Source organism: Pelodiscus sinensis, chromosome 4 (assembly GCF_052426305.1).
Source record: "Pelodiscus sinensis isolate ZL-2025 chromosome 4, ASM5242630v1, whole genome shotgun sequence".
NCBI classification, from domain to species: Eukaryota; Metazoa; Chordata; order Testudines; family Trionychidae; genus Pelodiscus; species Pelodiscus sinensis.
This window is the reverse complement of record NC_143055.1, coordinates 134,638,884-134,664,990: the sequence shown is the minus strand read 5'-3', so window position 1 is coordinate 134,664,990 and position 26,107 is coordinate 134,638,884. Positions and strand designations below refer to the sequence as shown.

At 47.3% G+C, this 26,107-nt stretch overlaps 1 protein-coding gene across 17 annotated transcripts in view; it reads left to right on the top strand.

The window, feature by feature from the left end:
- The window catches only part of ADGRL3 (adhesion G protein-coupled receptor L3), a 630,261-nt gene that overhangs the window by 222,990 nt on the left and 381,164 nt on the right, over positions 1-26,107 (top strand). For all 17 annotated transcript variants that reach the window (XM_089778190.1, XM_089778189.1, XM_075929233.2 and 14 more), the window contains one exon: positions 2,610-2,861. In XM_089778190.1, coding sequence (XP_089634316.1) covers positions 2,807-2,861 — 55 coding nt within the window. In that variant the 5' untranslated portion in view covers positions 2,610-2,806. The remainder of the gene's footprint in view (positions 1-2,609; positions 2,862-26,107) is intronic.

The window sequence follows — 26,107 nt, the reverse complement described above, 5'->3', positions numbered from 1 at the left end:
TTCATAGTGGCTCTCGTTGTCTTTGGCCCGATATTACCTCCAGAGAATCCAGCAGAGGGAATTTTTTAGATTGCGAGCCTCTTTCTGAGTCTTATAATGCTTTTATGGAGTGATTTCTTCTAAACACCCTCTCCTTGCCACCAAAAGCCTTGACCAGTAACAGTTTCCTTTTTCCTCGACAGATGTTCATTGTATTCAGGCTATATAATTTAACACACTCAGTCATTTTGTTCCATTTTGGAAACCAGGCTTAGCACACTCTAAGTGGGCATGCTGACTAGTGGTTAGAAGAGCAAAGCCTTGCATGATGCTGAGGTTTGATGTGAACACAGATGATCACTAGAAATGTGATCCTAAACAAGTCACTTGACTGCCTTGGGCTTCCAGTTATCCCAGCTGCAAGGTTGGGTGAAAGCTTTGAAAAACAAATGCTACCATTCAGCTGAGTGAGCAAATGGCAACTGAGGGAGGGGCATCGGTAATTGCTCAGACTGAACTGTGATACCAGAACATATTTTTTTGTCGGAAGCAGTGATCCTCGGTTATGCAGAGCATAAACCCAAACAATGCGCGGTTTGATTTAGCAAGGACTGAAGGGCAACACAAAGGGAACATTGTTATGTCCAAGGTTCAGAACTATACCCAGATAGCAGTGGCATGCAACAAGCTTTTTCATATGTTTTTGGCTCACACTGGGTTTTGTGTAAGAACCAGAATTGGCAAGAACAGCAAGCATTGCTCAGAGAAGACTAGTCTGGGCTGATTACAGATTTTGAAGAGATTTTTAATTAAACCAGTGCTGTGAAGGCTACAGAGTTTTGGGACTGGAGAACAAAGTGGTCAATATATTTTACAAGATGTACTTAAACAACAACAAATAGTATGGTAGCACTTTAAAGACTAACAAAACATGTAGATGGATTTTACAGTGGATCATATTTTTACAAATTGGTTTTAAGCAGAAATCGCCACTGAAGTCGTACCATCCATTTTAAGCTTAAACTTTCCTGTGGGTTTCATTCCATAGTGGTTGTTTTCTTCAAGGTTTGTTTCACCATGTTCTCTCTCTCTTTACGGGGACAGAATATGGTGGTTAGTTGACCTCTTTCTTGTGAGTAAGGGGTCTTTTTCCATGCAAACACAGATTGCGGTTTTCCTACACTTTCCTATGCAGGTTGAACCTCTAAAATCCAGGACTTTCTAGTCCAGCAACATCCTGCTGGACCAGATCACCCCAACAGGCCAGGTTCTGGAGTGCAGGTCGGGCTGGCTGGTGCCGGGGAAAGCAGTCCTGGCAGGGCTGGAGGAACTGGGGCTGGGAGCAGAGCCCAGTGATCAGGGATGGAACCTGGGATCAGGGCCAACAGCCGGGAGGGGAACCTTGACTTCTGCTGGTCCAGCAAACTCCATGATTTGGGATCACTCGGGTCCCAGAGATGCTGAACCTGGGAGGTCCTACCCGTATAAGAGAACAGCGCAGACCAGACTATTTCAGTAGGTCCCCAAGGGTGCATCTACATAGCAGGGTTTAACTTGAAATAAGCCACGCAAATTGAGCTATGTCACTTGTGTAATGTATTTCAAAATTGGGAGCGTCTACACAGCACTTATTTCTAAATACAGAATTCTTCCTCCGACATCCCTTACTCCTCGCACAATGAGGGTTACAGGAGTTGGGGTAAGAAGTCCTCCAGCTTCACAGTATTTCGACATTATTTCAAAATAACTGCCTGCTGTGTAGACATCCCCACAACTACTCATTTGGGGTATGGATTAAAATTGGTGGAAGGAGTTGCTGGAACTCACTGCAACAGGAGTTTGGAAGGCTCCATATCTCCTTCCCATCCCATAGCTGCTGGGTCAAATCTCGGCCTGGTTTGGCAATGGGGACCCAACGCTGATTCCAACTGCTGTGTGCTCTGGAGCAGAGAGGGCATGGTGCCTCAGATGAGCAGCTGAGTCCCAGCGCCTTGTGGCGCTACTTGGGGGATGGGGCAGGTATGTGCTGAAAGGCTCGGTCGAGCCCAGGCCCTGACTGGTGTCGCATGTGCAGTCACTTGAGAATGCATCGGTGCTTGTGTTTTGACCTGTGCGGCAGGTGTTGGAGTGGAGAAGTGGGGCCTTGTGGTTAACGATCACAGTGCAGAAGGCCCCTGTGAGTGCTGGCCACCCCCTACCTCCTCTGAAGCCCTGCTTGGAAGAGCAAGTGGGCCATAAGTCATGCCCAGGCTTGTGTGCTGCCCTCTGCAAAGGGTACGTTGTGTGTTCCCGCCACACAGCTAAGAAAGGCCTGCGAGGGGAGTGGTTCTCAACACGTTTCATTTGTGGGACCCCAAAATATCTCAAATGGAGGCGCAGACTCCTTTGGGAATCTGTTGCCTGTGTATATTTGAATTCTGTTCAGTCAGTTTTCAGGCTAAGTCTCTTGGAAACCCTTTAGATGTGGTCTGCAGGCCCAGAGGGGTCTGGGCATCACAGGCTGAAAACAACTGTGTTAAGGGAGTCCCTATTTGTATTTAAACCTGCTGTCTTGATTGCCATGCACTATTTCTGTCATCACCTGTTTTTGTCACTGACCTCCGTTTTTTTTCCCCCCCTTTTGTCTGTAGGTGTCGATTCTGGATATTGGTTGTAGGACTTTTATATTTTTATGACTATTATTTTTGGTTGGCTTTTTCCCCATTCCTTTTGGATGTGAATTGAAGATCTACCGGAGGAGCGCTGGACGAGGCAACAGGAGGACGCTTACTTCGTTTTACTTGGAAACGCTCATTGCCGCGGTACCTTCAAGTTATATTCCACAGTCATGTGGTCATCACAGCTGCTGCTCTTCACAATGCTCTTAGCACCAGCAGTGCATGGTAAGAGGGACGTGGAGGGGGCTGGCGGGGCTCTCGGGTGTTTGGCCTATACGCTCTGTGTGAGACTGTTTGCTCTAGGATCAAGGGGAGGGGGTTTCTAAGGGAAGAAGGAAGAAAAAGCCCATTGAAACTCAGTAGCGTTGGGCACCAAACTCCTTTACATCTCATTGAAAAGCCCAGCGTACACTAGTGCTAAGCAGCCCTGCAGTAAAGAAAAGCATTATGTGCTTTTAAGGCATTATGTGGCCTTAAATAAAAAGTGTTTACAAACTCACCTGCTGAGTGCTTGCGAGATCCCCTTAGAGATGTATAGAGCACTGTGTCTGCTACAGTAGAGCAAACCGTCAGCCCTGTGCTCCGGCCTAGAAGAGGTGAGGCAGACGCCGTACTGGGCCTGTGCAGAGTGGTTGGCTTTCAACCTCTGTGAACAGATATCCAGGAGATGCTGCACTGTGTAACCTTCACATATTAGGACGTCACAGTGGCCATCGTATTTTGTATTATCTTAAGCAACTAATTGTAGGCTCCTTCTCCTCATGTGGGCAGCGCTTATAGGGCAATATTTTTAACAATAGGAACCCAAAGTTAAGTTCCGAAAATAACTGGCCTGATTGCTAAGTGGCTGACTAGCTAGAGGAACCTGCTGGTGGGGTGGGGAGCAGTGTTTTTCAAAATCTGACAGCTCCATTTGGGTGCCTTAAGAGGAACTGAGCTCTTTTGAAATTCTAGCCTTAGCGTTAGGTCGTTCGGAGCACTCTTCGAAATCCAGGAAGGCGCAGGGTTTACGTTCCTGTTTTTTGGGGGAATCTTGGCGAGAATTCCCCATCCACTCTGTGCATTGGGTAGTTTCCCAAAGCAAAGACTTTAGAGTTAAACTTTTCACTGTGGAAGGAATGATCCCAACAAAAATACATGCTGCATGAACCGTACTGGCATCGCATTTAACCGCTTCATGCCCTAGAGTGCGCTCTGTTAGTTTTAAAGCAACATTCTCCACTGATTTCACAAACGTATTTTGTAAAGCAATGGTGTCAACCAATGGGGACGAGGGGGAGGCTATTCTGGAGGGAGCGTTTGGTTCTTCGCAGAGGAAGTGGAATGATAAATGTTGCCTCGCAAGTCTTAATAATTTAACAATGTGAATAGTTAAAGTAATTAACAATTGCACTGCCCCCTGGCAGTTCTGGAGTTAGTCATGAGCGCTCGCTTGCTAGTGTTGTGGAATGAAAATGCCAGAATACCAGGAGCCAAGTTGCCCCACAAACGAGCAGATGCCGAAGATGCAAACCCGAGGGCTTGGTGTTTCCCAGAGATCTGCTCCTTGGAGAGTCCTGTACTCCTGTGCAAACAGAGGGGAAAGCATGGCAGATGTCATCAGTGAGAAATGAGGCCTCCCAGGTTAGCTCTGACCCTGTGTAATCCTCTAGCCAGGGTGTGTTACACATCCTCCTGTGTGCCTGGTCCCCAGTGGTCAACAGTTGGTTACTACCACGGCTACAGCACCTGGCTTTTGGGTTCCAGTGCTCAGACCTGTGGAGATGATCTAGATGGCGGTTGGTCCTGCCGTGATGGCAGGGGACTGGACTTGATGACCTTTTGAGGTCCCTTCCAGTTCTAGTTTTCTATGGTTCTATAAGAACTCCCGTTGAAACCTTGCTGGTGGCCAAGAGAGCAACCACCCCAACAGAGCCTGGCCGCAGAGCAGTACTTGGTGTTTCTGGTAAGTGCTAGGAATGCTTTCAGCCCATCCAGTTAGCCTAACAAAGAGGGAAAGATGAACCCACGAACATGAGAGTTACCTAGAAGGTCAGACTAGATGATCTCATGGTCCCTTTGGGTCTCCAAATGGACACAGCTCAATACCCACTACCCTTTCCAGCACTGTTGGCACAAGAGAGTTGGGAGGGGGGGCAGCAGATTCAGTGGTGGAATTTCTGCTCTCCATTCTGGAGGGTTGTGTGCATGTAGCAGCTTGAATTCAGCTGCCAGTTAAATGTGAAAAATGTACCCGGTTAAGAGCTTCACATTCTTGTCTCCTTAGAGATCCCCTTGTGTGCAGAAGCTTTGCTGGGAAGTTGTTTTCTAACACAGCATCAAGCTTTGGTTTCAGTTGTTACAACTTCTGAAAGTATCTGGTGATCAGCAGAGAATTGCAGGGATGTGTAGTAACTGGTGCGGGTTTATTTGAGGGGGTTTTTTAGTCTTTGTTTTTAGGGTGCTCTGGTTGGCCCATCTTCCCTCTGAAACTTGCCAATTACAATTGAGATTCTGTGCTGGAAGCAGAAAAGTGGAAGGATCACCTTTTCCTTTTCCTTTTTTAAATCTGCACATAGCCAGCGCTCCCAGACATTTGCTTTTGTGACGGGTTTCCCACCTCGGATAACTGCAAGGTTGAGATGCTGTGTCCTGTGGTGCTTCATGCCGCATGCAGCAATGTAAGCTTTCGTGGGCAAAGACCATGGACATGCATCTGACGAAGTGGGTCTTTGCCCACGAAAGCTTATGCTCCTACACTTCAGTTAGTCTATAAGGTGCCACAGGACTCCTCGTCGCTTTTGCAGATTCAGACTAACACGGCTACCCCTCTGATACATGCAGCAATGGCGATCTTCCTGTGCACCGAGCCACATTGCAGCCCAAAGCCATTGGCTCCGCACTGCATTTCGGGGCGGGGACAACAGGGAGCTGCTACAGTTCCTCTCAGGGGCGGTATGGCCCACAAGAGCAGCTGGGCCGTCGAAAGGCGGCGAGTGGGGAAGGGTGTGTAAAACTATGGCCCTCCGACCAACACCGTTGGCCCCTCATTGCTCAGGGAGCACAAAGACCAGACTTGTGTCTGGCCTTTGAACAGGACTTCCAGGGGATCGTCGGCTGCCCTCATGTGCCCCAGTGTACACCTGATCAAGCCACCTGCCTTCTGTCCCTTTGCCTGGGCTGGAAACAACGCGTTTACCTGAGACAGAGAAGAACCTTCTTGCATGTGCCAGCCCCTCCTCTCCTACCTCCACCAAGTGACCTGCCTCCTCTCCCCTCCCCTCCCTCTGCAGATTCCTTTGTCCAAACGCAGGTGAGCAGACGCACACTCCATGAAGCCTGCTTGCTCTAATGCCGGTGTCATGGGGAAAGCACTCAGGCGCTGGGATGGGTAGCAAGCCCCTATGCTGTCCTGACGTCTTATTTAAGCACCAGTTTATCACGGAAGTTGTGTTTTGATGGGAAGCTTGGCAGAATATTGTGTAAAACCAAAATTCAGTCTTCTATGTCAGTAACCGGCAGGCCAGGAAACATGCCGTGTGTGTGTGTGTGTGTGTGTGACACAGACACACACACACACACACACACACACACACACACACCTGCAGCCCTGAGAGAGATTTTCAAGAGGCCTCTGCGTATCGAGGCCACCAGCAATCTTGGCTTTCTGTTTGAGAGACTTGGCCGGAGCTGGGGCTGAAACCCTGCACCTGTTGTTTGCCAAGCAGAACAGCCATTTGCAATCCTGTCCAGTCACACATTGCGCCCCTTCACTATTCTCTTCCCGTCTTCCCTCAGATGCTGTGCCATTGTACTGCTATTCCTGGTGTATGGCTCTGGCGGTGGTCTCTTCCTTGCAAAGGACTGGCGGTCACAAGCCATACTTCTCACTTCTTGCTGCTTTCATGAGCCAAGGTGCTCAGCCAGGCTCCATGGTGTTGTTTTGTGAGAGCCTCTCCCTTGGAAATAGGTACTCCTCAGCCACGCTGGAAGTTGCCTGGTGACAATGCCTTAGCTGAAGCAATCAGTATGATCTTCCTGGGGGGAATATAGGATGCGAGCAAGCTGGCCCTTGGTGACAGAGAGCTGCTTAATGGAAGGTGAATGTTTGCCGCCTTAGCGTTGGAAGACAGTGGAAGCACTGTCACCTTTTAAAATACATAGCGTGTTTCTTTTGTACTTCTACAAGTGTTCTGTTAGCTTGTGAACGGTGGGTAATTGCCCTTTTCTATGTTACTCTTTATACAGTCCAAATGAAATGCAAGAGACGTGTTTTATTGGTTGTGAAATAGCCAAGTTGACAACTAGGCTTCTGCCTAACTTCATTGTTTTAAAAGATTAATCATCCTTGAAATATTTATAATATTTGCTAAGCTAAGCAATAGGTATGACTGCGGTGTAGCCACCATTTTTATAGGAGGAGAGGTGAGGAAACAAAAGCTTTTCCTGGTAAAAGGGCTGACGGCAGATGTATGCCACGGTGTTTTTATTAGCGGCACAGTACTAAATTCAGGAGTATTAAATTCTCCAGCTGATGGCGGTCTGGTTCGTAAGCCGGCAGAGGATGAAATTCAACCCTGCAAAGGTCCTGTGCACCACTTAATTCTCACTTAAGCCATTAAGTGGTGCAAAGGGCAGTGTGCAGGGCCCCCTCTACACGGGTGAATTTCACACCGAGTAAATGGGGGGATTGCTGGGCTTTTTTTCTTTCCTTCTTCAGTGTTCTGCAAACGTGCTGCTCAGAATGTTCCCCCCCGCAAATGGGTGAGGGAGGCTAAAAGCCAGCAAAATATTCTTACGCTTGCAGCCCACAATGCAGGGTAGGCACACGAACATCTTTCATGAGATTCCCAGAGTGCTCACACTCAGACAACTAGCTAGCAGCTGTGAGTTGGCAAAGCATTCTGGGTATGAGCATGCAAATAAACATATCAAGGGATTGCCACCTCCGTTTGCTTTTCAAGTATACATGTTACATAGATTCAGAACACATGGGGTTTTGTTCTGGCACAAAGCATTGTCCCGCACTGATTTCGGTTAGCCCACTTGCTCTCACTGTTACAGAAGGAAAGCAGGATGCTTCGCGAATAATCTGTGTGTCACTACCCATGGTATTGGACCAGCTTGTAACTGTTTCATAGCAAGTCTGTTGTCTGAGCCTTGGCAATCAGCTAAGTGTGAGTTTACAGTGTTAATTGAGCCATGCAGCATGTGAATTACAGTGCAGTAATTCACCCCGAACGCATTTAGGCACAACGCATGAAGGCCAAATGGCCATTGTGTCCCTACGTGGGAATTATTATACCCTAGTTTGCTCCCTATCGTATATGACTATAATTCTAAAATGGCTTTGTTTTAATTTTCTTCTTGAATAAGCTACAAAGTGCCCCAAGATTTAGTATTGGAAAGTCTAATGCACTTCCAGGAGGAGACCAGCAGGAAAGAAAGGCAGGAATTTGGCTGGGTCCGAAGGTCTCCATGCTTGTACACACATTTATTCACCCTCGCCACTAAATGAGTTTTGTGATGCGGGTGCTTGTCTGCCAAAACTGCTCTGGATCAGCCGCTAATTTCACATAGGCTACCAAACCGCCATTCTGGAGGGTCATTTATTTTTAGTTGATCTGGAGACCTTAGCCCAGGGGCAGTCGTCTGAACCATTCGGTCTCTGTCTCAGCGAAGTTTGAATGATGCTAGTGACTATACTGTCTGGAGTCAATTGGCACCAGCTGCGGCTGGTAAGTTCAATCTGCCACAGTTTCTCATGTGCCATAAAACCAGACTTTGTGGCACAAAACACTGGGAGAAGATGCTGTGGAAATGCTTTAAAAGCTTAGCTCTAAAATGAGTTCTTGTCTGCAGGAAAGGGTCATCGTAACAAGAAGAATGCAGGCTTGTTGCTTGGAATTCATTCCGTGGGACAGTAAACCCTTTCTGGTGCAGGTAGCCGTGGCTTGGTAACATCACAGCTTTGCGTGCCCCTAGCCGTGTAGAGAAGTTCTTTAAAAGCCAAACACACCGAGGAGAGACCGTGTGTCTAAGGAGGTGAGCTAGAGGCCCGAAACGCCGTGGAAACACAGCACTGTAGGGTAATTCATGTGCCATTCAACAGCATCAACATTTATGCTTGTTGTGGAGTTAGCCCCTGTAGCTAACATTGCCAAAGTCTTCCTGTTACAACCCTCTTGTCTCAGGGTCTTTTTGAATAAATAAGCAAGAGGCCATTGTGTGTTTGGTATTTTATACACTCTGCCTACAGGTGGTGAGCTTTCAGGGTGCATAACTCTTTGCTTTGCTTCTTGTCTGAATTCAGCAGGCACACTGAGACTTTGATCCTCAGTTAGGTTCCTAGGCGCTACAAGAATAGAAGCAGTGAACAATAACTGCAGATATTTTCCTTTATTAAAGAGGGTATCTTGGTTAGTTCTTTTCTTTACCTCCCCTCTATGGCCACATCTGTGCTTACCCAGAAGTTCAAATTAAGATACATGATCCAGCTATGTTAACTGCATAGCTGGAGTTGACATACTTTAATTCCATTTTTTGGACTGAATTCACAGCAGGAGGTTGACAGGAGCAAATGCTCTTAGCCACTTCCCTTACTCCTCATGGATCGAGGAGTACTGGTGTCGACTGAGTGCCCTCTGCATTCCATTTACCAGGTCTTTATTAGACATGCTAAATTGAATGTAGAAGGTCAGCTGCCGCAGTGTCATTCTTCTTGCTGGTATAGACTAGGAATGTTAAAATGTGTTTAATTGTGTAACCGCTAAAAAAAATTCACAATGCCATGTGGTAAGAAGTCCTGTTGTTTCCCTGGCTGAGACGCAGTTTTGCTTTGTGAGTCAGAAGTCGGCCATTAAAATAACAAGATGGATTTATGGCCAAACCCTGTTTATCTCTGAAATAATGTTTTGCCAACTTATTTGCCCACATCGCAGTGTGTAATTAGCAGCATGTTTCATGTGAGAATGCTCTCTTAATAGCTGAAGCCCATCTTCCCTCCAAATCCAGGCCACTGAATATTAAGAACCAAGCGAAAATCTAAACCTTTATACAGGTGAGTCATCTAAAACGTGAATAATGGAAAGATTCTATTTTTAACACTTCCATTTCACTGGCACGAATTGAAATCTATCCTGTCATTGCCGTCTGGGATCTTACAGACATGTTTAATTAACAATCTTTACTCTTCGTTATCATTCTGAGGGATTCTGGGACGCAGAATTAATAATGTTTGGTTGTTTTACTTCATTTGATTGAAAAAATAAATTGGCCTGTTGGTCAGAAGCCAAATAGAGAATGAATTCATATCATCAGTAGACACCTTACAGCACGCAAGCCCTGCTGACAGAAGTGCTTGGAAACCATATATTATAACATCGGACAGCCATAATAATAAACTTAGTTGCTTGTTTCGGTGCACAGCAGAGAGTACGCTGAGCCGGCATGGCACAGATACTGCCTTAGCGAGCTGATAAATGCTCCTGGCTAAGGGAATATTCTGACAGGGGATCTTCGCTCTATAATCCTTTCTACGGATACCAGGCAAGGAATGGTCACCTTGATAGACTCCAGCTCTCCCTTGTCTTAAGGCTGGATCATTCAACAGAGCGTAGGGGAGCTGAGCACACAGCTTGTGTTGGAATTCAATAGGATTTGGGCACCAGACCAAATCAATTAGGAATTCAGCTGTCCAAAAGGTACTGTGGGTAGGATTTCCCATCAAAAGTGCCAATCCAATGGAATAAGACCTCTTATAACAAATAGAACGACGGTCACTTTTTAAGGTGCATTGCATTCACCTATATTTTGACCAATCTGCCCTGTTTGGTTGAATAAGCATGATGCCCCCATTAACGTGCAGTAGGTGCAAATTGAGCAAACATTTCATGGAGCTCTTCTTGCCTTAGTGTCTTACAATCTGTTTACATATATATGCTCACAACACGCATATGGGCCAGAGAAGTGTTGTGGTCCCCCATTGTATGGATAGGGAGCTGAGAGACAGGATAGAAGGAGTGGCATGACAGTTCTGAGGGGAGAACTGAAATGAAGTCCCGCTCCTGTCTCCCGTACTCAGAATGGTCTTTGTGTATCTAGACAGCTGGACCCAAGGTGGAGATAGAAAGCCTATTGGGAAGACCCCACGTTCTGGGGATTAATCCTGTGTGCCCCATGAGTCAAAGGAAGGAATTTGCTGACAGATTGCAAACCTTGTGGGAAAAGCTGATGCCCTATGGATCAGACCTGTTGTTAAAAGTTGGAGCATGGGGGGAAAAGGAAGGGCAGAGCGGCAAATGATCAGACCACCTGATAATGTTGTAATGATATGAAATGGTTCCTGATGAAAACAAGCTATTCAAATAAGTAGGCGAATAAGAAAAAAAATTGTTACCACTTTGCAAACTTTAAGAGATTTTTTGCCTCCTTTTTTGTGCTACAATTATTGCAGATTTATTCAGGTATATTTTATAGATAGTCATATGGCTATTTTATTCCTGGCTCTTTTTTTTAATCCTGAAGGCATCTTAGGCTGAAGGAAAAGAGCGATTTACCTGATACCCCTAATCTGGGTTATTCTTTTCATCTGCAAGCAGATAGTAATGCAATCAAAAATTAGTGTTTGCAAGTCAATTTCCAAAGAGCTACGTCCCCAAAACCCCCACCTGTAGCCCTTCAGTATGGAGCATGGGCAGCATTAACCAGGGTGGTAGGGTTGCTGTCTGGAATCCATGCTTGGCTGTCTGACCATGTGGTGGAGATAGTCTGGGCACTCTTGAGCCTGTTGCAGTGCAGGGCACGCACGGCCCATTGGGATTCTGCGTGTGGCCTGGGAGACATCTTGTTGACTGTGGGCCATGTGCAGAGTTGCCAGGTTATGCTGGTTTCCCTTCATGTAATCGTTTTCCTACCAGTCTGACCAAAGCAACACACATACAAAGCCAGGGCACGTGATGTGAGGGGCATGCTGGTTGCACACAACACTGACTGTGAGGGCCGTGCGCTCCCCAGGCACCCACTCAAAGCACTGCTACGGTTCAACCGGCACATCCTGCAACTTCTAGGGGATCCAGGGAGACCGTCTTGCTCATGACAACTTGCAGCCCCCTGAGAAGGAGAGCCACTCATGAGGCCCACCCACTAGCCTCGGTGGCCCATCGCCGGTGTAAGGAGTGGACTGGATGCCCTTTTGAGGTCCTTTATGACCCCCTCTTTCCCTGATCTTTTCTGTTTTCCTTAAGAGTTTAAAATCTCCAGGGGCTGCTTCATCATCTCACGGTCAAGCATTCTTGCATGCACTGAAACTCAGCATTGCGGGGCCAGAGGAGGTATCTTTGTTCTAATGCCATTGCCCTGTTTTTGTGCATCGAATACGTGATCGCTGGGGAGGTACTGACATGTTGCCCTTCCTCATCCTTCCTTGGCCAGTTGATAGAATGGAGCTGAGAATAACATGTAAGCAGGGTTCTGTGTTTCCATTAGTGCTCTGGGATGCCATTGGGATGAGAAATTTCAAATAGGATAATCTCCGGGGTATAAAACAGCTGCTACAATGGGATGGGCTGGGGCAGCATTCATCCAAACATGGCAGAGCTGTTTTTCTTAAATGCCTTGTTAATTGTTTAGACGCTATAGGGTGTGTGCATCTAGGAAAACGAGGCTTCTCAGTAGAAGTGGCCTGAGCGTTTTGGCTTCTCCTCCACTCCCACTTGTACCTACATATCCAGCTCCAATTAGAAATTGCGAGATTTACATTCCCCGTTAATCTGCATATCTTGGTGTGGTTTTCACATAGAGCTGCCATTATTTTCTTGCTTATTTCATTCATATATGTATATATAGTTGCTGATTAATAGTGCTTATGCCAGCATAATATTACTTGTACATGATAATATTAATTTAAAATAATAGTAACCAATCAGATAATCTGAAAATGTTTTGAAAGCTAGTTAGAGCTGGGTAGAAGCTTTGTAACAAATTACATGCTTTCTTTGGGACTTGATTTTCTCATTATAAAAATGAAAGCCCCAAAGCGGAACTATTTCAGCTATGCATTTAAATATTTTTATATGGAAATGTTTCTGTGGTGATTCATGGCACTTGCAGCTCAATTGTCACATGTCCCCAGGCTCTTGTGTGGGCTGGGTTCCCCATCCAAACCACATCTTCCCTGAGCCAGCTCCCTTTCCCAAAAGGTGAAATTGTGGTGCATTCTGGGAGATGTTGTCCTACTAGGTCTATCTATAGAGAAAATTGGACCATAAGCACCTGAACTACAGCACAAACTGAGAGAACATTTCCAAATCAAACATTAATTTTTGGCTGAAATTTTCAGTATATCAATTTCTGCTGAAAATAATTACATATTTTGGTTGACACCCTCCCATCCCATGTTTTGACCAGCACTACGAACCCTGCATTTCAACAAAAGCTTATTGACATGTGCTAGTAAGCATCCGTATACAACTGTAGTTTTAAACTATCTCCAACTCCGTGAGATGTCTTTTTTTGCATGTGTGAGCAGTGTGAATCCTATAGCACATTGTGCATAAAGAACAGCAGCATACAGGAAACAGCTTTCTCTCATCTGTGCAGAGAAAATGGCAGGTCACTTGGGTAGCCTCTGGAATGAAAACTGTCTTGGCTCAAGCAATGGGTTTGTGTGTGAGAAATCCCTTAGCTTTTCCTTACATTTTTTAACCCCTGTGCTAATGGCAATGGGAGTCAATACCGCTTGGACAGTGCAGACAGGCAAAATGCGAATAAATATTCCCATATGGCTTTCCTAAGGCACCCCTCAGTGCTGACTTGGTGTATTGTGGGTAGATGAAATGGAGAGGACAGCAGAGTGTGCGGTAGTTTAGCTCATCGTTGAAAGTGTAGCATTGTGTCTCCTCCCTAGTCTCCGGAAGCTCAGCGGATGTTTTGTGACAGCGCAATATGAGGAAAAAAAAAAGCTTGGCCATTGTGTTTTTGCAATCTTTGTGTGCTTCCCATTGGAGGAGATGGAACTCATCGTGTTGTCTTGCAGGTCTCACGCTAAGCTGATCCAGTGTCTTTTGTCAGCCAAGAAGGCTCTTGGTGGTTTTGTGGCATGAACTAAAACAGAGTAGCCGGACCTCACATTGATTTTTCTGATCTCAGTGTGCAAGATCTCGGGTGTGTATGTTCTTCCATTACATGGCATCACTCCATTCATTATTGCTTTGCTTTAGTTGGGTCAAATGTGTATTGTTTAGCAGCCGCAGACTTGTAAGTTAAAGAGTAGCTGGAAGCCAACAAGAATGGAGAGGTACAAGTCTCAAGATAAGTTTCTTCTTTGTATTCTTCTTTGTACTCAAATGTATTCAATGTGTATCACACTAGAAAGTCTGTTGTTGATGCTGTTTAAATGTATGGTTGGCTAGGAATGCAAAATTGTATAATTACCAGAAGATTTACCTGGTGTTGGTCAAGTCCTTAACCCGAATATATTCTCTTTTTCTTTGTTGAAATCATTGTTTGGGAGTGGGGCTGGGGATGAGGGCTCAGTGTGCAGGCTGCCCCAGGAAGAGAGGACTGCCCCAGCCCCCTCTCACTGCAGCAGTTTGGGTCTTGAGAAGTACCTTTCCATGGTTGCTGCAGCTGTAGCAGGCACAGCTGAAAATTGGATGCTTGTCCCCTGGTTTGGGGACAGACAGACAAAGACACACAGACAGAGAAACCCCTGCCCTCTGCTCGCTCAATGGGGTTATAGCTGTCCTGGTCCCCATTTCTGGCCCCTTGCTGCCCGCTGTGGTCATTCTACAGTGTAATTCTCTCCTACCAGACTCCCTCCCTTTCCATTTTATAAGAAGCAATCAAATTCCAGGCACATCCCGTTATCCTGGCACAATCACACCTTGACCCCAACCAATCACACCTTGACCCCAACCAATCACACCTTGACCCCAACCAATCACACCTTGACCTTGCTTTAAGTTTATGATTAGAGGAAGCTACCTATCGAATTTGGTGGTCCTGGCTTTTACCAATTAGGAGGAATTCTTGCACAAATGGACTCTCGGATGATGGAGAAAGAGACAAATGCACATTTCTAAAACACATAGTAAGAACAAACACGCATGAAGATGTAGTGGAATAAGTAGTTTAACACATATCTGGTGTCATCTCACTTGGGCAAGAAAGGGGAGATGCATACCCCTTTGAAGTGCATCAGTAATAAATGGAGGGACCAAAATGCAAAGTAAAAGTTACAGATTTTTGTCAGCATAGCTGTCTGCAGAAGTCTATCATTAATTAGAAAAAATATTCAACTACAAATTATGAAAATTAACAGGAGACTGATTTCAGTTACTCTCGTTTGCTCTCATTAACACTTTAGCATAATGCACACTTTAGTCAAATAAAAAAAATTGAACCTTTATTTGTGTCTTTTGAGAGTGCCTCAGAAAAGTGCCTTGATTTATACTCTCCTTTTTAGCCTAATTAAAACTGATGATTAAAACATGCAAATCCCATAAGATGACTGTGCTAAAGTGATTTTTTTAAATACATCAAATAATGTTAAATGTTCAGGGTTATGCAGTCTAAAGACTGGTCTCACTGTATCTCATTTCATTGTAGTCAAACGCCAGTAACGAGCGCCAACGCCTCAGCTGGTGGTGAATATTGGAGAACATGGCACAAACTTGCTAAAAAGACCCAAACAAGTATTGATGTTGAGCAAGTCATGCCCTTAGGCCTTTATCCTGCAGTAATGGGAAATTGATTGGCTTATATTTTCCCAGATGTGTCCTGTGGGGTGAAATAATTGAATAGAAATGTTGTAGTGGTATTTCTCCTGCCTCTCCCATGTCGTGCATATTCATGATTTTGCTGGGGCTGTTTTCAAATGTACCCTGGCTTATGTTGCGTTTTGCTGTAGCTGGTATTTCCACGTGCAGGCCAACTTAAGGGGTGGTACAGGGCGCAATTGCCCGGGGCTCCCGACCATTGCCTCTGCTCTTGTGATGGCAGCGTTGGCTACACCCCTGGGCTCTTTAAATCACCGCTGGAGCCCTGGGCAGCATGGTACGGGCTGCGCGGAGGGTTGGCTGTCCTCAGTCCCGCCCCTTCTGCCGAAGCCCTCCCTTGCAGGAGCATGGAGCCACCCCCTTCCGGTGCCCAGAGGCCTGGAAATTCTGTACCCCCCCATCCGTGTGTGCGCTGTTCAGTAGTGCTGTTAGGGTTTAACCGGTTAACCGATACGCTGATAATGATCGGTTCTTGCTAGTGGTTAAACTCTGCTGGGATGCACAAAGCCAGCAGCTGGGGGCTCGTGGGACCAGGAGCCAGTGGGGCTGGGGCCCTCCACCCCCTTCTGTCTGTCCCTATGTCCCCAGGGAAAACCGATGGGGTGACACGGTTCCTGGTTTTATATCACTTTTACATCCCTACAGTTCCGAGCTTCTCCCAAAGGCACTGAGCTGTTAATACCAGCACAGTCAGGGCCGGATTACGAAAGGGGCTGGAGCCTAGGGCCCCGCAGAAAGATCTCTGGCTTCCGAAAGTGCAGATCGGCGCGCAGGGCCCCCTGGGCCTGAGGCCCTGGGCTGCAGCCACTAAAGCGCCTGCGTTCTGGCGCTGCCTGGTGGGGGGAGGGATGTAACTCCGCGTGCTGCTGTCCCGCCCCCTCCCCACCCCACCAGGACGCTGAGCGCTGAACGGTTCCATCCACGCGCTTCCCTTGCCTGCAGGCTCCGCCCCTGCAGCTCCCATGCTCGGGGATCATGGCCCATGGGAGCCGTGGGGGCAGTGCCTGCAGGCAAGTTCAGGGCAGTGTGTAAAGCCTCCTGCCCCCTCTCCTGCCCCAGGTGAGCACCCCGTACCTTAACCCCCTCTTCCATCCCTGAGCCCCCTCCCATATGCTGACTCCCACCCAGATGCCACACCCCAAACTCCTGCCCTGAGCCCCCTCCGACACCCTAGCTCAAACCCTGCCCCCTACGTCCTGCCCTGAGTCCCCTCCCTCACCCTCATTCCTGCCCAGACCCTGCCCCCCACCTCCTCCCCGAGCCCTCTTCAGCACCCTAGCCCAGACCATGCCCCTGCCCCCACCACCTCTCCTGAACTTCCTCCAGCATCCTAATTCCTGCTCAGACTCTGCACCCCGCCCTCACCTCTTGCCCTGAGCCCCCTCCTGGACTCCACCCCTCTTGGCCCCAAACTGGAGCCCCCTTCTGTACCCCAAATGCCTCATCCCCATCCCTATCCCCAGAGCTCGTACTCCTAGACAGAGCCCTCAGCCTTCCTGCACCCAATCTCCTGCCTCAAGCCACAGCCCCCTCCCACGCTCTGAACCCCTCCACTTTGGGTGCCCCACAGATTCCAATAGGCCCCAGAAGAGTGTAGGCCCTGGTCCCAGTGTAGGGTCAGATGCATCCGTTGCTTTGCTGCCTCAGGAAGGCCCCATCTTGCAGGGCGCCCCCTACTGAGCTGAAATGCTGGCAGGCATGAGGGGGAGTGTGCACAGCCTGGGAGCGTGCTGCTTGTGGCTTGTGCCCCTTTTCCAGAGGACTGCATGCCGAGCTCTCCAGGGAGCTAAGAGTCCAACGGGCTGAACTTTCGGGACCTAACACTTTTTTTAATGCAGATTCAGTGACCCTGAAACATTTTGCAAATTTATGTTGGTTTTGCCAGACTGCTCTTGTCACAAAGTGAACAAAATACGGTACATTTGAAAAATGAGATGTTTGGCTTTTTAAGAGGTTTCCTTCAGTCATACAGGATGGGAAACACTCAGATCTAAACTACACACCTTCATCCCGAAATGTGTTTGAATGTTTCAGTTTGCCAGGCATTTAAAAAACACTTCTGGCTTTTGGTCAACCCGAAACAAATTGGTTTTCTAATTTTTCAGAATTGCCAGTCATTTGAAAAATCTGAGGAGCAACCAAAATGATTCGGGGGCTGGAGCACATGACTTGTGAGGAGAGGCTGAGGGATTTGGGCTTGCTTAATCAGCAGAAGAGAAGAGTGAGGGGGGATTTGGTTGCAGCCTTCAACTACCTGAAGGGGGGTTCCAAAGAGAATGGAGAGAGGCTGTTCTCAGTAGTGGCAGATGGCAGAACGAGGAGCAATGGTCTCAAGTTGCGGTGGGGAGAGGTCCAGGTTGGATATTAGGAAAAACCATTTCCGTAGGAGGGTGGGGAAGCCCTGGGCTGGGTTCCCTAGGGAGGTAGTAGAATCTCCATCCCTAGAGGTTTTTAAGTCCTGGCTTGACAAAGCCCTGGCTGGACTGATTGAGTTGGGGTTGGTTCTGCTTTGGGCAGGTGCTGGACTTGATGACTCCTGAGGTCTCTTCCAGCCGTATGCTGCTATGATTGATTTGCACAGGTCTTGTGCTAAGTCTGCATGGAGACATCGCCATGAGAAGAAGGAATGGATGCATGTTCCTCCCCACTGGTCCCATAAAGCTTGAGGCAAAAATGTATTACATCCTGCTCCTTTCCCATAACTCACTCTTTCTCTGTGGTTCAGAGCCCGTTTTCTCACAGGGGACCAGGGGCACTGGAGTTAGTCTGCTAGAGGATGGAATAGGGGGAAACTCAGAGTCAGTGCGTTCAGATAACCCAAGCACCCTGCGGGCCCCCAGGGCTTTGAGTGTCAGAGGGCTGGTTCTTGACAGAATGATTCAAGAGGAGATTCTGCACAGAGAGTAAAGCCTGCGGAGATTTCCTGCCTCATCCTCCGCTTGTGTTCCGCCTCGTGGCACCTCGCGGGAGGCGGCAAGACAGAGCCTTCAATCACACGGCGGCGCACTGCCTTGCTGAGGAATAGTACGGTATGCCCTTTAAAATGCTGTATGAGTGCTCTGCCATGGATGTGGCATCCCGCATCGCTCAGATAAAAGGGTCTGTTCGGCCGACGCCTTAATGGAGCACAAGTTGGGTTAGATTTAGTATTCTGTTTGCTGAGCCATTTGGGCAAGCCACGCAATGTGGTTTATGTTCAAAATACATCATCCAGTGAGATGCCGGGGAAGGCCTCTTCCTCTTGCCATGGGCTGTGTATCATCCAGGCTTGGTGGCTTAGATGGGAGCCAAGGCTGTGTCATTTCAAAGTGTGAAAACCATCTCAGTTTAGCATTTACAATCCAAATGAAAGCTCTGCCTTGCTCTCTGTGTTTCACTAGGGTATTTGAGGGATAAATAATGAGGCTGAAGAAGTTTCTTGAGTGGTGTAAACCAGTGGCTCCCGGTCTCTCCAGACTACTGTGTCCTGTTCAGGAATCTGATTTGTCTTGCACTCCAACCTCTCTGTCCTCTGGCCCTAGCCTGGACTTCCCTTCTGCTGCCCAAGCCCCTCATGCATGCGCCTCGGTCCAGAGCCTGAGCCCTCTCCCACCCTCTTCCACACCCCAACATGCCTGTTACAGGCTGGTGAAAATGAGTGAGTGAGCAAGGATGGGGGAGAGTGAGCGATGTAGGGATGGGGAGTGTGTAGTGAATGGGGTGGGACGTCAGAGAAGGGGCGAGGATTGGGGGAAGGAGTGGGCCAACGGTGTTCAGTTTTCTGCAGTTAGAAAGTTGGCCACCCAAGTTTCACCTGGCTTAAAAATGACGTGTTCACCAAACCCGACATAAGAACACAAAGGTGGCCTAGGTGTTCTTACCAAAAAGCGGCTTCCCGCCTCATTTTGACCTATCCAGTACATCCACTAGAGTACAGAGTCTGCATTTGCATTTCAGCGTAGAGCCGTACGAACAAATCGTCATGTCGCAGGACTGTTAGTGTGTACGGATTTCACTAGCATGTTGGATGTACCCTGCCGTAAAACCAGGCGGAAGCTAGATGAGTGGATGTCTCCTTGGTGAATATTTGCATGCCCCTAGGGCATGTGGAATCATAGTTGAGAACCATTGGTGTAAACAAAATGTTCTGTGCGGAGAGGGCATGGAACACATGCTAGGTATGCTCGTATGTCTCAGGAGCACTTTCTAGGCACAAGAGAGTGCTGCTTGTAGCTCATTGCCCACCAGGGCCCATTCGCTCGGTCTGTGCGCTCTGAGGTAGAGATCAAGTCATGGAGACAGCTCTGGGAAGTGCCCAGAAAGAGAGTGCTCAGCTGGGTTCTAGTACCTCACCCGTTGAGTGGGAGCGGAGTCCTTTCAGACCGAGCATTCAGTGATGTGGCCAATGTCCCCTCACATGCTGGTCAATCCCTGTCTTACCCTCTCCTGGGAGAGAGCAGGATTGTGTGTGTGGGGCGGTGGTCTCACATTGCCCTTTGTGCATATTAGCAGAGACAGGTTGAAGGAGGGCGTTTTTCACTTGGAGAGAACGGTGTTGAGCTTCCTCCAGAGAGAGGATTGCGAGTAGTTTTGAAGAGCTCTTTTAGAACCAATGTTTTTCTGTGTGAATCACTTCGCAGTTATCAACACTGAATTCCATCTGCCCTTGTGTTTCCCAGTCATCCAGCTTTGTGAGATTCCTTGGTAGCTCTTGGCACTTAACTATTTTGAGTAATTTTGCATCATTTGTAAACTTTGCCACTTCACTCTTTACCCCTTTTCAGGAACGTTTGAGAAGTTTAACAGCAGTGGTCCAAATACAGATCTTCCCCCCCCCCCCACTGTCTTCTAAGTGGAGTCCAGGGCAGTGATTTCATGGTGATCTAAGGATCCTTCAATTACTGGACTGCCCAACCTTTTGTTACCTTAATCACCTGCCTCCCTCTGTTCATTAACAAACTTCCTGCCCCAAAGGCAAAGCTGGGAGCAACACAAACTCTGTTGCAGTAAGAGCCGCCTCTGGAGCTAGGGCATGTGCTGTAAGCAGACCTCACGTATGAAATCCAGAGGTTCAGCTTTATGGGGGCTATTGATTGCCTGAGTCCTCCTAAAGGGCACCCTTGTGCTCAGGGGCAGCCATCTTGGTTGCTCAGTGACGTCTGCATGAAGCAGAAGCTGACAACAGAAGCTAGAAAGAATGTTCGGAGCCCCTGAGCCTTGTCCCCTCAGACACCACACCGGTAGTTTTCCCAGGCAGGACCATGAGATTGATTCTCCCTCTGAGGGGCGCTCACAGGATTTGAGTCTGTCCCTTCTGGAGGATGCCTGTCTGGCAGCCCAGGCCTGCCCTCATGTAGGTGGTACAGCTCCCCCACACTTCAAAATGTGCACCTGTGGAGAGGGAGGTGTGCCGACGCACTGGTTTTTAAAGCTTGTGATGTCACTCTTACATATCAGGGGCTAGTATTTGATGTGGCTGAATAAGAATATTGGGCAGGTAGTAAAATACTAGTGGCAAAACATTTTCACGGTGACATCAGCTGCCTCCCCCCGCCCCGTGTCCCACCTTGAAAAGTAGAGGGTTTTAATCCAGGGTGTTTAAGAAATATTCAAGAACTTACAGAAACAGATCTCAAGATACACTGAATGATTAATTTTTCTGGTTTTGAAACCAGCATCCTTGAAATGAATTTTGTGTGCACTCTGTTTTACGTCTGAAAGCAAATAATACCTCCCTCCCCACCTCCAATGTATCGACGGTGTATGTCTCCATTTGTCTGAACGACTTGCTGTGGTCAGAGAAAACCCTACTGATTCTGCATAGATTTGCACTGCTAGTTTGTAGCTTAGCTCTGCTTTCTGCATGAGGTATGCGATTGGCTCGTGGGTCTAGACTGAAACGTTCTGTGAGCTCACGTATTGAGGTGCACGTTGAACAGGGGTAAATAAGGACTGAGACAAGCTGCGCATCTGGCCCATGACTTAGCCCTCAATACTGTTGAGAATGGAGGTGAAGTCTCTTTGAAGGCTTCACACAGGGTATGATGTTTTTTCAAAGCCCTAAGAGATGTAGCTAGGTTGACCTGAATTTTAGGTGCTGACCAGGCCTTAGTCCAGGAGTGTGTTTGCACTGTACTGGTGCAGTTCCTAGATAAGGGAGCAACAAATGACATATCACCATTTTTTTACATAAAAACGGCCATACTGGGTCAGATGAAAGGCCCATCTAGCCCAGTGTCCCGTCTGCCAACAGTGACCAATCTCAGATGCCTCAGAGGGAGTGAACGGAACAGGGAATCTTCAAACGATCCCTCTCCCGGCACCCATTCCCAGCCTCTGACAAAGGTTAAATACACCATTGCTACCCATCCTGGATAATAGACATTGATGGACCTAACCTTCATGAACTTATCTAGTTCTTTCTTGAACCCTGTTAAATTCCTGGTCTTCACAGCCTCCTCTGGCAAGGAGTTCCACAGGCTGACTGTGCGCTGAGTGAAGAAAAACTTCCTTATGTTTGTTTTAAACCTGCTGCCTATTCATTTAGTTTGGTGAGCCCTAATTCTTATGAGAACAAGTAAATAACTTTTCCTTATTCACTTTTTTCACACCAGTCATGATTTTATAAACCTCTATCATATCCTGCCTTAGTCTCTTCTTTTCTAAGATGAAAAGTCCCAGTCTTTTTAATCTCTCTTCATATGGGACCCATTCCAAACCCCTCATCATTTTTGTTACCCTTTTCTGAACCGTTTCCAATGCCAATATTTTTTTTTTTAGATGAGGCGACCACATCTGTATGCAGTATTCTAGATGTGGGTGTCCCATGGATTTAGATAGAGGCAGTAAGATATTCTCTGTCTTATTCTCTATTCTTTGTTAATGACTCCTAACGTTCTATTTGTTTTTTTGACTGCCGCTGCACACTGAGTGGATGTTTTCAGAGAACTATCCACAGTGACTCCAAGATCTCTCTCTTGAGTAGTTGTAGCCATCATATTGTGTATATATAGTTGGGATTATTTTTTCTAATGTGCATTATTTTACATGTACCAACATTAAATTTCATTTGCCATTTTGTTGCCCAGTCACTCAGTTTGGTGAGATCTTTTTGAAGCTCTTCTGTCTGCTTTGGTTTTAACTATCCTGAGTAATTTAGTATCATCTGCAAATTTTGCCACCTCACTGCTTACCCCTTTCTCCAGATCGTTTATAAATAGGTTGAATAAGATTGGACAGGACAGACCCTTGGGGGAGGGACCCCACTAGTTACCTCTCTCCACTCTGAAAAATGACCATTTATTTCTACCCTTTGAGTCCTGTCTTTTAACTAGTTATTGATCCATGAGAGGACCTTCCTTCTTATCCCATGACAACTGACTTTAATGAAGAGCCTTTGGCGAGGGACCTTGCCAAAGTCTTTCTGGAAATCTAAGTACAGTATATCTACTGGATCCCCCTTGTCCACGTGTTTGTTGACCCCCTTTCCTGGGGAAGGCTAATGATTTCCATATGCATTTTTATTTTTTCTTTCCCTTTTACTGAACTTGGCAGGCAGATAGTTTAGTAGTATTGCTTCCTTACTGGAGGAAGTCTCTAGTTTAGAAAAAAAATAGGTCTGTTTTTATCTCATTCTCATAATAAAAGTTCAATTGAGTTCATAAAATAAGATTTTTATTATAATAGCCACTAAAGGTGAATTTTAAAATTTAATGATGGCGTGAGCAATATTAACTGTGTGCTTAGATCTCCTTTTTAAATGAAAAATACATCTGCTAGTGTCATTTGTGTTAATGCATTTAGTAAATAATTTGAAAAAGGAGCTTCAGGAAGGGGATGCGGAATTAATAACCGGACAGACAGAGCAGTAGAGTTTTTAATTTGCATGGTTCCAGTGAAAGGTTACAATTGCCTTTTAAATGCATGGAGTTAATGATGGAGTTGGGGTTGGTGCTGCTTTGGCCAGGAGGGTGGACTAGATGACCTCCTGAGGTCTCTGCCAGCCCTAATTTATGATTCTATGATTCTGTGAGACCCTCCAGCAAGTGTTTAATCTTCCAAGCTGTCACAGATCTGCTGTGGTGGGAGCTGCGGATGAAATGTGCTGTCCAGAAATGGCAAGTGGTTTGGGGCAGTGCCACAAATGTGCATTCAAGGCATTTCCTTCGTGTCCACTTTATTGTGGTCTAAATCTGTGTTCGTGCTTTATGCCTCGCTTTGCCTGGGCTAGTCTAGTCTTCTGTCCACCCATTACAGCGCAGACCCATCGATCGCTGCATTTTCCCCCCTTTGCTGACTTTCCTCTCTTGTTCTGCACCTTCCCAGCTCTTAGAGGGACAAGGTGGGGGAGCGAGTATCTTTTGCTGGACCCACTTCTCTTGGTAGGAGAGACAAGCTTTTGTGCTAAATAGGTCTGGGAAATCTGGTCCAACACAGCCACTTCAGTAAAATTACTACCTCGCCCAACTTGTGTCTCTAATATCCTGGGTCCAGCACAGTGACAACAGCCCAGCAAACTTGTGGGGCTGTGCCATCTCCCTGACTGATAGCTCCGTCTTTCCTCCATTCATGGCATCACACCTTTCCGCATGCTGCCTTCTGCACTTGGAGGCTCTTGCTTAAAATAATTTACTTCTCAACTCCTTGTGTTCCTTCTCCAGCCCTAGCTGTGGGCACGCAGCCTCTTACACCGGGCAGTGGCTCCCGGTTTGGGTCAGTGTCTGCTAGTAAGAGCTCCGGGCTGCGGAGACTGTGTTCTCTTCTTTGCTTGTTAAGGTGCCATGTACATTTGTGACCTTCCAGACATCCATGGTAACAACCCGGAGAGCAAACTAGCAGCCTTGATCTAGGAGGAAAATTGGTGCTTGGAGGCTTGAGAGTTCATGGCTGTTGCTTAGGAGACGTTGTCCTTTGTTACTGTTTGAACAAATCTTGTCACTTTGGGAAGGGAAATGTGAGGACCTGAAACAATTCATAAATCACTTCTCCCCACTACTCCCTGCTTCACGTGAGCTCTTCCTGTTGGCACGTAGAGACCGGCAGGACGCTGTAGTACCACATGAATGTCAAAAGCATTGAGGGAAATGACTGCAACACTAACAGAGTAGGCATTTGGGCTCCCTTTGAGAGTCTAACATTTTTCTAGGTGCGCTGAGGGGTAGCAGTGAGAAGTGTGTTGAAACGTATGGGCAGTTGGTATTAGCTGCGAGGAATGTGATCGTAAACACAGATGTTGTATCTGTAAGTCATGAAACAAGGGTGATGATGTTTTGAGTTGCAGCACACCCATCTTCAAAGGCTACACACCGGCGGTGCACATCCCGCTCTTCAGCTACTGGGAAGCTGAACGAGAGCCAGGGAATACGAGGTGATGGGAGTGCCTAGCACTTAGGAAGAGATTTTCCTCGGGATGTCTTGAAACCCGGCACAAAGGAGATCATTCTCTTCAGCCCTGTTTTACAGACGGGAGACTAAGGCATGGAGTGGGAGGTGACTTGGATAATGTCACTTTGCGCAGGGTCTCGTTGCTGCAGGGGGATCAGGTGAGCAGTGGGGGTGCTAAGGCAGCTCCCTGCCTGGCCTGGCACTGCAGACTGCGCTGCACCCCAGAAGTGGCCGGCAGCAGGCCCGGCTCCTGAGTAGTGGTGGGAGAGCGCACAGGGTTCCATGCACTGCCTCTGCCCCGAGCACTAGCTCCGCACTCCCATTGGCTGGGAACCCGCTGCTGGCTGCCTCTGGGGCAGCACGGTCTGCGGGGCCAGGAGAGCATGGAAGCTGCCTTAGCCCCCCTCCACTGCACTGCACTGCTGACTGAGTGCTGTTCAAGGTCAGCCCCTCCTGCCCCAGCCCTGCCTCCCCCCAAAGCCAGTGCCCCCTCCTATACTCCAAAGCTCCCATCCTCAGCCCCGCCCCGGAGCCACATTCCAGTCACAGTATGTTGGGTTGTGAGTATCAACAATTTTCTTTATCTGGGTCACGAGGAAAAAAAAAAAGTTTGAAAGCCCCTGACCTAGGCCTCTCCTCCAATAATTCTGTATCCCAGGGAGCTTTTGAATGAACCATGAAACCTGTTTCTTAGCATCTGTGGGTGCTTGGAACGTTACAATTAGCAAACGCAAGTGGGGTTTTTTCCTACTCTTTTCCTCTACTCACAACTCATGTAATGCATTACAATTTTGGTCCTCCCCATTTCAAACCAAGGTGGGGTCTTTCCAGTACACAGCAATCCCCGAGTGGATTGCTGCCTTGTCTTTTTTCCCCCACCATGGATAGGAGAGTCTCTAGTTCAGAGAAGTTAGCAAGCCAAGAAACCCCGCAAATTCTTGCCACCGCTGTTGGCCTTTTTCATGGTAGATTCTCAGAGTCAGAGAGAATTCATGTGGAGGTCACTAGCAGAGATGATAAACCAGGCATCCGTTACAAAAACAACTTGGTTATGATACTGGTAGTGTGAGTGACACTAACTATGCTTTCAAGATATGGCGAAAGCGATTATCACTGTGTGTGCAGGGAGTTTATCATCAGGATCGTTAATAACCTGGGACTCAGGTTTTCAAATTACAATTAGCTGCTCAACAGCTGTGACCTTCGTGAGTTGCTCATTATTGTTGATCTCACTAGTTCATTCCCTCATCATACCTCTCTTCAGAAATAGTTCCTCTGACAGCATTGACCCCAAGGGTCATGGTGGGAAATTAGTCTTAGAACAGTCATTGTTACTTCTTTTGCCTGTGA